The 11,020-nt window shown below is 38.6% G+C and overlaps 2 protein-coding genes and 1 pseudogene across 2 annotated transcripts; 1 reads left to right on the top strand and 2 right to left on the bottom strand.

The window, feature by feature from the left end:
* Window positions 1-311: 311 nt before the first annotated feature.
* Window positions 312-1,251, bottom strand: LOC138032656 (uncharacterized; annotated as a pseudogene).
* Window positions 1,252-5,688: 4,437 nt separating this feature from the next.
* LOC138031733 (uncharacterized) lies at window positions 5,689-6,589 on the top strand. The gene is made up of 2 exons (XM_068879359.1): window positions 5,689-6,030; window positions 6,239-6,589. The coding sequence occupies exons 1-2, from the start codon at window positions 5,689-5,691 to the stop codon at window positions 6,587-6,589; spliced, it is 693 nt and encodes a 230-aa protein (XP_068735460.1).
* A 2,460-nt stretch (window positions 6,590-9,049) lies between these two features.
* LOC138033247 (P2X purinoceptor 7-like) lies at window positions 9,050-10,977 on the bottom strand. Its single transcript, XM_068881019.1, has 3 exons — window positions 10,738-10,977; window positions 10,422-10,554; window positions 9,050-9,314 (listed from the first exon to the last, which is right to left on the bottom strand). The coding sequence occupies exons 1-3, from the start codon at window positions 10,967-10,969 to the stop codon at window positions 9,095-9,097; spliced, it is 585 nt and encodes a 194-aa protein (XP_068737120.1). The 5' UTR covers window positions 10,970-10,977; the 3' UTR covers window positions 9,050-9,094.
* Window positions 10,978-11,020: the final 43 nt, after the last annotated feature.

The following is an 11,020-nucleotide window of genomic DNA, read 5'->3' as shown; positions in this document are numbered from 1 at the left end:
CGTAGTGATATTTAAAACATATATGCCAATAAAAATAGAAAAAGGAACTACTAGAGTTTATTATTCCACTTCTAACAAAAGGAAATGTTCATCATAAAGATCAGTATCTGCTCAAAGGCAAGATACGATAATTTGTCACGTTTTCACTATAATCCAAGCCATGACTAAAGAAATATTTGGTCCCACCATTGGCCTGCAGTAGCTTTCTATTAAATGACTTGTGACAGTCAAAAGGACCATAGTAAAAATGGAACTTAATGAAACATTTATCGGAAAGTAAACATAGTTCACTCATCATTTTATGCTGCTCGTTACACTATGTCCATCTCCCAATTATCCGACGAGAGGATGGTGCTAAACTCCTATCTCAATTCTGGAAAGGACTGATAAGTTGATGGTAACTGTAGAACAGTATTGCATGTATGTGCAACTGGCCTGCGGCCCAACCCTGATAAATCTGTTAACACTATTTGAATTGCAGCAAACAGCATTAGCTCAGACCCACTAACGAACCTCACAAAGTTTGATAACTTTTGGGAGGTGTCTAGACCTTTAACAAACTTTTTGAGAAACTTGAGACTTTCCCTTTCTGGATCATTGACTGGATTTGCCTCAAGACAACTCAAAATTGTGCTTATGGATGGAAGCAAAGATTCACATTTCTCAGTCAAAGTCGTCATGTTAGCAAAGATTGGTACGAGAGGGCTTATTATGCACTTCCAACCGTCTGCAATATATTGAGGCTTTTGAATTAACTCTTTATGAGCAATTTCTTCAATAACAGCGACAATATTCTCTGAATTGACCTTACGACGACAATCATAGTTGCTCAACATTTCCAAAAGGTCAGTATCATCATCACCCTTATAATCAATTTCACCGGCAATAGATTTGATGATGAAAGTTTTCTCATCAGCCGAAACATAATTTTGAAATGATTGAATCAACATTGGGCCAGTGACAGCAGATTCCCAAAACAAGAGATAGCCAAAGAATGCTTGAGACATTTGCAGTGGGAAATACCCACAGCCTTGATAACCTTTCACCAATATTCTGCCAATAGCTGCCCATTCTTCTCTTTGATAGTCATGTCTTACAAAGAGCACTCGTTCATTTTCGATCTCCAATGAAAAGAGAATCATATGCTTCTTTCCAAAACAGACTTAGTATATCTCTCAGCACTCCAACACCTTTGCTAATTTCTTGTCTGCCTCGAAAGTCAATGACCACAACTTCAAGGTCATCTCCCATAACGGATTCGTCTTTAAATATATCTATCAAATCCCTTTTCACATTCAGCCTATGCACTTTTTTAACACGTTTCCTGAACAACCATGTTTATGTCCACATGGTTTTGGGCTGGACTGCTGTTGATAAGAAATGAATATCAGCTACACTCAACAGTAAAATTAGAAATAATGCACAGAGAAAGAAAAAACAGCTCAAAAGCAGAATTGAAGTTAAACACATTCAGCCATATTTAGTAAAAGAGAAAGCCACCAGTAAATGTAATTAATGGAAGATTATATGAACTTGGTATTTCACTAACGACTCTGAAGCCTGTACACCTGGAGCCTGTTTGACAATCCAAGCTAGAAAGAACTGTGTGTAGGCTAACGTACTACAGTCACACGGCCAGTTAGTCCTACACAACTGAAAATAATTATTATTTGACATAAGAATTCAGTGTAACTTGTGAATCATATTTCCCAATCTGGCATTTTTTTCTCCTGGGCCAAGTTGTTCAAAGCCCAATCAATTAAGCTTATCCTGGGTTAATGTGAACGTTAAGTCAAGTTTATTTACTAATCCAAAAAGATTAGTCAAAAAGATTTTTGTCCCTTATTATTGCCCTAGACTCTTTACCATTAGCTTTAAATGATACTTTAACATCGTCTTTAATGAGGGAAATGAAAATCTTGGTTAACTATTAATCGTGGATTAGTGTTAATCGGCTTTCAAACAATTGGGCCCTAGTAAGCCCACCAAACATTGTTTACAATATTATGTACCTAGGGATTAAAAACACCATTATACTCTATTGTATTTACTTCTCATTTCCACAAGATGATGTTTGCTCAGTGAGAAACACTGGCTCAAGAAGCCTATCTTCATCTGGATCTGTCCAATCATCTAACCACTTTGGATTGAAAGTGACTTCATTTGAGGAATCTAGAGTCTTCTCAAAGGAAAACAAGTCAGAATGAGACAACCTCAGCTTTAGTTATTCTTTACATAGTCCCCCCCCCTGCAAAAAAAGGTTTTTAATGGAATATGTTAAATTACACTGTATTAATAAAGTCATACCTTGTCTAAAGAGCCTTTGTTATCTTCTTTGGGGCTATTGTCTTCACTGTCTGATGACCTAGTGTTGACAGCTTAAAAAAGGAATAACATATGTTATGTATAATGTTGAAATTATCCTGCATTTTGGTGAAAACAATGTTTACTGCCTTCATTTTACCTGTGGTAGTATATATGTAACATTTACCTCTTTCAGAAACAGCTACTCTTGACAATGATATGGAATCCAAAAAAAAATGCAATGAGAATTTGCATTGTCATTTTTGAAGAGGACTGCATTAATTATAATAGTTCATTTTGCTTTGAAACCAGAACTGACCTGGTTGACTCAGAAGTTTCTCCCAGAACCAGGGTTAATAGGCGGTGTCATGATCTTTGAGCGGCATGCTTTAGCAGAATTCTATCAAGACTTCCTGTGCCAGCTAGTGAATCTTGAGAAACATACATGTTGTAGTTCAACTGTATCCTTCATTTAAATTGTATTTCCCATTGTTTCAATTCATTATCATACACTACCACTGCCAAGTACAATGGAAAATAAAATTTAGCCCAATGATAAATTTGAACTATAACACACACACCCATTACATACTACATGCACATGGAATATTCTTCAACTTCTACTTTCCTGTTCTTTTTAGTTATCAAACTAGTTATATTCTTTTACTTTCTAACAGGTTAAAGTTTCCCACAACACACTATAATAACTGTAGAAAGAATTATTCTGTCAGCTAGCAAACATGTACATGTACCAGTAAAATCTTCTTCATCACAAAGATACACAGTTATTCTCTGGTAAGGTTTTCCTAGACATTCTTTGTAACATCGGAGAGTAAAGGGCTGGCTTGTTTCAGGTATATACTGCACTTGCTGAAAGTCTGGGTATAATAACACAAATTCATGATCCCTCTGAAGTTTTTTGTTGAATGCCAGATGTTTGTCCAAGGCAACTCGTTTCAGGGTAATATCTGAAATATTACACTTGGCATCTATAAGCAAGGAAGAAACCCTTTTCTGCTTAAGCTCACCATTACTGTTATTAGCCAATTCAACTTTTATCTGAGAAATGAAGTCACAATAATTATTGAATTCGTGGAACTACTTTTTATGGAGTTAAGAAAACAGCCCCCCAAAAAGCAACAAACAAGGTTTTATACCTACACACATTCATTGCAGAAAAATTGAAATTTTTTTGAACAGTATTCGACATTGCCTGCATGACTTCCCTAAATAAATAACATCTCTGAAATGACAGCCATAAATACTCAATGAGCATGTACCTGAACTTGTTCATCACGAAATTTTTTCCATCCAGTTTCCTCTCCACTTGTTTCACTTTATCTGCCTTTTTCACAGCACAGGTAAAAAAGGTTTGGTCTCCTCCACTTGCTCTTTGTGTCATAAATTCTTCGAATGACAAACTATTAGAAGCCATGCTCGGTCCACCAGTACTGTATCGAGCACCACATGAGCCACAGAATAAAGCATTTGTTACACTGGTAATATTTTTTGCACCACATACAGTACTGTGCAAAAAGAATGCAAACGAATTTCGACGAAATTCGCTTGTTGTTCTCTCGAAATTTCGCCGAAATTTCGGGGCAAGAAGTGTGATTTTTTGGCCGAATTTTCGAAGAAATCTCGCTGAGCCACAAGAAAATTCGAAGACAGGACGAAAATTCCCAAATCTAACAACGAAATTTCGGTTGGAGTTCGTACGTACTGAAACGAAAATTCGCAAATCTAACAATGAAATTTCGTTGGAGTTTGTACGTACTGAAATGAAACTTCGTAAATCTAACAAAATTTCGGTTGGAGTTCGTACGTACTGAAACGAAAATTCAAGAACTTTAATAATTGAAATATCGTTATCCTAAAGCCGCGGCTACACGAGCCATTTTTATCTCGCGCCGGTGATGCAATTTTTTCAAATTTTGTCATGTCGCCAGCACACGATGAAAATTACAAGTTTAGCCACCCTTGAAATGGCAGCGATAGGAGAAAAAGTCGTTGGAAAAAATCGGCAGTTCAAGGGTGGCTACACTTGCGATTTTCATCGCATACTGGCAATCGACGCGACAAAATTTGAAAAATTCGCATCACCGTCGTGAGGAAAAAATCGCTCACGTAGCCGTGGCTTAAAACGAAATTTCGTGGTTTTGGTTAGCGTTTTGCATTTTAATGAATGAGTGGAATCAACAACAGTACTCTTCTCTCAACCTTGAGTGTAAACACGACAAATAACATCATCGCCATAGCCATTTTAACATACCAAACGTAACAATTCTTCTTGGTTTTCACGTCACGCAAGTACCACGCAAACAAAAAATAAAATCGCTAACCATTAAACAAATTAAGTCAAGAAATTGAGATGTTGTAGGAAGGTAATAAATCATGAGCGTGTCAAAGTTTTAGGGTTGTGCAATAATCCAAACTCGAGTTATTTGGCAATAGACACTTCTCTTAACATATTGGTTATTCAGAATTCGAAAACACATGGGGAATCAACATTTTCGTGACATGTTTCTTAGAAGCAATCCAGATGTCATGCATTGACTGAATTAGAAAGGGATTGTAAAAACGCTTCCTTTACCATGATTAATCTGCCCGCTTAAATAATTTTATCGAACGTTATCTTCTCTAGGTAAGCAACAACCACCCTCCATTGTTTTAAATTTTAGTTTCTTGGGAGAATCGGCTCACATAAGCGACCGGCTCTTGTTGCGACCACCCTCACAAATTCCCAGGTTGGTCACTTATGAGGACTTCGACTGGCCTTTTTCTAACGTTAAGTTAAATGTACTGTAAAGGGCAAATGCTCGCTGCGAACTTTCAATAAGCACTCTCGAAATTTCGCTTTGTTACAACGAAATTTCGCTCGAATATTCGCGCGGCCTTTGCAAATTTTCGCTTTGATTGAAACAATAGGCATTTCGAAATTTCGACAAAGTTCGAATGAAAATGCGTTTTGCCCGAAATTTTGTTATATTTCTTCGAAAAGTAGCGAAAAGTGCCGAAAAGCGCGAAATTCGTTTGCATTCTTTTTGCACAGTACTGTACAGAACAGGACATCCTGGAAAAAACTGTTTAGAATTAGAAACAAACACCTTTAAAAGATTTAGTGAGCTCAAGTTTACATTTTACCGTATTCCTTAAAGGGATCCTCCACTCTTAAAGTAAATATAGCTGAAAATGCTCTAAATATGCTAAAAAGAAGATATTTTGCATAAAAAAGTAGTCTGCTCACCCGTATATATTTTTTTCGGCGTCCAAAAAAGGTCATCACGCTGGTTCGAACTTCCCGCGGGCCGCCATCTTGATAGGTGCGTGAAGCAGTCTGGGCTTGTGACGTAACTTGGTTGCTCGGCAGATATCAACATCAAAATGCCTCATTGCGTGGCCTTTGAATGCAATGTTGAGGCCAAAAACAAACAAAACGATCCCAAAATTCGGTTCCACGTTTTCCCAAGAGATAAAGAATTACGCCCGGCGTGGATTCATGCTATCGGGAGGACATCTCTACTGAAGGATCCTCGTTTGTGCTCCAAACATTTCGAACAACATTGCTTCAAAGAGTCTTATCTGATGGAATTGCGAGTGCTTGGATCAAGCCGTATGTTGAATCCTCTCAAGCCAGATGCTGTTTCAATGTTATTTTCACACAGACCCGCAGCCCCTGTACGTCTTTCCAGTGTGAAACACGCAGAGAAGCGACAAAAGCTCGAGGTTTGTATTATTTTGTTAAGCTTACTTTAACGCGATTCCTGGTAAATTCTCCAGATTCCCGGAAGAATTTACATGTAACTCTTCCCCGGCTCAAACTTTCTCGGGAAAAATATTCAAAGTTTTTTCACAAGAAATTGAGCTCGGAAAATATATAAATTTATATTGATGTTTATTTACAATAGTCTTTTGTTGTCTATTTGCTCTTTAGACTCTTGCTGTCTTACTGGAAGACAACCCAGGTACTTCAACTTATCGGGATGAAAATCAACTGGCTTTAGCAGAGGGGCAAGACGACGATTTGCCGGAGATGTTGTCAGAGAGTATTTCCCAGACCATGTGCGATATGGGGACACAGACAGAGTGCCCATCTGTAACAACTCTGGTATCAATGGTAGACGATTCAACACAGTGTGAAATGCCAACAACAGTTCACTCCCCAACAACCTGCAACGCAGAGTGTCAATTTCCGCTTGATGTTTGCGAAACTGATCTTGTGGATCACACATATTGTGACAAGAAAGCACCTCAATTAGAAGTGGGAGAAACTCCACCAGATTAAGACCTACTTGAAGAAGTGGAGGAAATGCATGCTTATAATGCCTCCCAGGGTTCTCAACTTGATTTGTTTCCTGACTTAAGTGAGGTTGAACCTAATGAGAATGCTGATGATGAACCAATGGAAGTTATCATATCACAGGAAACGGAGTCCAGCCAGTCAGAGTATGAGCCCAGCGGAGACCAGTCAGCCTCCCAAGGTAAAGCTCCTTCATCTGAAGAGGAGATGGTGGAAAGCAGCTTTGGAAAACGGCGTGTGTTCCTTATTTATGAAGAAAACCTGAAGGAGCTGTTGCGGTTTTGTCCAAGATGTGGCGCATTCATTGTTCCAGAAAGCATTGAAGAAGTGCAGAATGAAGGCACACAACTCACATTGAAACTGAACTGCAACTTCAAATGGCAGTCACAGCCTCCCTTGTGTGACATTAAAGGGGCAGGAAATCTGCTGGTATCTGCAGGAATTTTTTTCTGTGGCATTCCCTTCTCCAAGTTTCAGTCATTTTCAAGGCTGATTAACTTGAAGTGCATTGGACAGGGAACATACTATAATCTACGAGAATAGTATGTATTTCCAGTTGTGACAACAACTTGGAAAGAACAACAGGCAGAGATTTTTGCTGATTTAAAGTCACGGGAAACTGAAGCCGTTTTGGCTGGGGATGGCCGCTGCGACTCACCGGGCCATTGTGCAAAGTACTGTACTTATACGCTTCTTGACGTAGAGAGTCAAAAGGTTGTGGACTTCAAAGTTGTAGTTGTTTCAGAGGTAGCAAATTCCAATTGCATGGAAAAGAAAGGTTTTGTGGACACATTGTCAAATATTGAAGCAAATGGCATCAAAGTGGGTGTGATATCCACTGATCGACATCCTCAGATTAAAAAGGAATTGAGGGTCAACCATCCCAACATAGATCACCAGTTTGATCCATGGCACATTGCTAAGTCTGTTAGCAAGAAATTGTCTGCTGCATCAAAGAAATCAGGCTGTTCAGAGTTGGCACCATGGATCCCATCCATTGTCAACCATCTGTGGTGGTCTGCAGAAAGCTGTGGCAAATATCCAGAGGTGCTGAAAGAGAGGTGGTTGTCAGTCATTCATCACGTGACCAACAGACACGAGTGGCCAGGAAACAGGCACTTCCACAAGTGTGAACACGGAAGGCTCACAACTGAGGAACAGCGAAGAGAGAAATGGCTCAAGCCTGGAAGCACTGCCCACACTGCACTACTGAACATTGTGAAGGACAAGCACCTGCTCAAGGATATTGTTCACCTTGTAGAATGTGTACATACCACAGCCCTGGAGGTGTACCATTCGTTATACCTAAAGTATCTTCCCAAACTGACGCACTTCACTTATGATGTTATGAAGGCTGGTACTATGTTGGCAGCCCTTGACCATAACTTCAATTCTAACAGACCCCAGGTAATGCAAATATATGACACCTTATTTACGATTCCACAATATTTCAACTCTAAGTCCAAATGTCAACAGGCAAATTCTCCTTCCTTGTCTCCATACATTTGTTATAAAACTGGAGGGAAAGCTGTTAAACCCAATTTTTTTTTTTTTTACTGTTGATCATTTTATTAATTCTCATAATTTCTCTGGTTGATATCGCAAGGGGAAAAAATTCTTATATCCCAAGTTAACCACTCAGGAAGAGATGTCCAATGTTGGTTTAATATTAACATTTTGTTATTCACTTCCTACATGTAACAAACATGTACTTATTAAATTCTAATAGGCTTTGATTCAAACTGGAGAATTGCAGGGAGAACCCAGATTTAAGATTTCCTGGAGTAAAGTGTCCAAGCGGTTTGGAGCAGAGCCAGTTCTGGAGAAAAAGAGTTATGAGTACCTGGATGATATGCTGCAGGCAGCATTTCATTTAGCAGCGTCGGGAACAAAGCCTGCACCAAAGGTCAAAGACAGGTCTGGTGTGATGGCTCCTGCAGAAAGGCCAAGCCGGAAGGAAATCATTGACACCAGGCAGCGGCTATCCCGTTTCAAATAAATAAATAACTCTGTGATTAGGACTACTTCGTGTATATTGCAGTGATCACTTGCTCTAAAATTTTACTGGTTAATTAGCTGATGTCAGAAATAATCTTTATTCACTGTTTAAATGGTTAGTTGGGTTTCACACATACAAGTCTCTGGATCAAGCTCTTCTCGAGAAACACCCTTTCATTTCTTCCCAGAACATTAAGGCACAGAGACCAAATTTCAGCCCTCCTTGAAATAATGTATTATGTATTAACTATGAGGCTGTTTTGATTTAAGAGGATAAATCACTAGGAGCTCTCCCCTCTTGTGTAAATCACTGAAATAAACCCTCAAGGGTAACACAAAATCCAATGCTGTGTTATCATTCATGCACATGCCCTGAGGCTATTAACCCTATCTTTTATGTATTAATATTTTATGAAATTTAATATAAAAAAGCATGACAAAGGACTGAGATAAATGTACCAGTATATTTCACCAAAATTTGTTCTGTTCTTATTAAATATTTAAAAAATCTCTCCATGCTTTTTCAAGTTCACTGTCCATGACACTGTCGTCATCGTCTCCTGGGATATACCCCGTGTAACTGCCATCTTCAGATGGAAAAACACCCCTTATCTTCTTCACTGTACATGACGGGATTACACGGCGAATTGCCTTGCCTAGATGGCCATGGACCCACCAGGTGAACTGCCTGTAGGCTGAATAATGGAATGACCTGAAAAGCAATTCCAAGCAGTAATAATATTGGCCATGGCACAATTTCTTTATAGGTAACTTCCTGGGTTACGAGTCACATGGAGCAAGTTGCATAAAACCTAGTGCCACAACAACATTTATTTTTTCAAGTTATCATTACAGAGTACCGGTAAGATTTTTTTTAATGTTTTGGACATTAATTGAAGGGATGAGTGGAATAAAGCCCTAATTAGTGACTTTTGAAAAATTTTGATGCAGTTAGGATTGAAATACCTACCTGCAATTTTCACAGTTTACTCTGGTTTCAGTTTTTCTTTCAAAAGAAGTAGTAGTTATTATTAGTTCTTTAAAGACAATAATGAAGACAAGAGTAAACTGTAACAAGTGCCTGTAGGTATTTTAATCCTAGCTGCCTCAACATTTTCCAAAAGTCACTTAATTCCACTCACCCCTTCAATTAGAGATAAGTAAAATTAAAAAATGGGGAGAAGAAGAATAATTTACATTTTAAAATCATAGTGCTCAGCCTAGAGGAATCACTGTTTTCTTTGTAAAATGAGCAGTCATGTGTAACAGCAAGCTTAAATTTCCATGGGGGAACTCACACTTGGTGATAACCAAAAGATCAAGAACTCTGCAAACACTTAACAAATGTTGACAGAGTCAAGAACAAGTAAAATGAGGTATGTCAGTTAGTCTTTACATCGTACCAAGTGCAATTGCCAAGATTACTCTAAATTTTAAACTTTAAATTCACGGATTTAAGTGACATAGTCACATTTCACACCACCAAAAGTTGCAGCAAAGCGACAGTTGTGTTCCAGATAAGCGAGGGGTCTCAGGTCAAAAACCCGACAAGGTCACCTACATGACCCGACAAACTGATAGAAAAGTAATAATGATTTGGTAGAAATAGTGGGAATTGACTCGTTGGAATTCGTTATTGACACCCAGCCCTGAGGAAGTATAAGTGCGGCTAACACATACTGTGGTGCTTCAAAATATGTACATATATATTACTTTTATTGTTCCCTTGGAATTAATGCTTGATATATAAGCAGCTCAGGTACATGTAGGTTTAATAGAATCGGCTGAGCTACATACATGTACATATTTGGGTCATTACCTGTTGGGCACATGTTCCCGGTCAGGAAGCCCAGCACTTTCGAGGTCATGTAGACTAACTAAAGCTGTCCATAACACATCTCTGTTTAAGCAAACAGCATTAAAACTTTCATGTTCAGTAATACAGGACAATCCTGAGAAGACAGGAAATGTTAACATCACAAGTGATCTTGAAATGAAGGGATCTGCACATTGATCAGCACATGGGATTACAACCAACAAATATTCAAGAATTTAACAAATTATCTATGAACAACGATATTCTCATGAAAACAAACCGAGACTAATGGTATCAAAAGATCAAAATTGAAACCAACCTTCCACTGTCTTCGACAAAAACGCGAGTTCTTTACAACACACACACTCCTTGTCAGTCGGCATAAGTGCACATTGATCACATAGGCACCAAGAAGTGTTTGTCCGCGGCCTTTCTCCACGAGGCGATTCGAAATTGCCGATCTCATCCTCCTCGTCCTCTGAATTGCTACCTGGCTCTTCCATTTCATCGCTTGAATACTCAGGTTCAAGTTGATATGGCTGAATAGACATCTCAAACCGCTGTTGCCACAAATAAAAATGCGAAATGGGAGCAACCAAGTT

This window comes from Montipora capricornis, chromosome 14 (genome assembly GCF_036669925.1).
Source record: "Montipora capricornis isolate CH-2021 chromosome 14, ASM3666992v2, whole genome shotgun sequence".
NCBI lineage: Eukaryota > Metazoa > Cnidaria > Anthozoa > Scleractinia > Acroporidae > Montipora > Montipora capricornis.
This window is presented reverse-complemented; position numbering and strand designations above follow the sequence as displayed.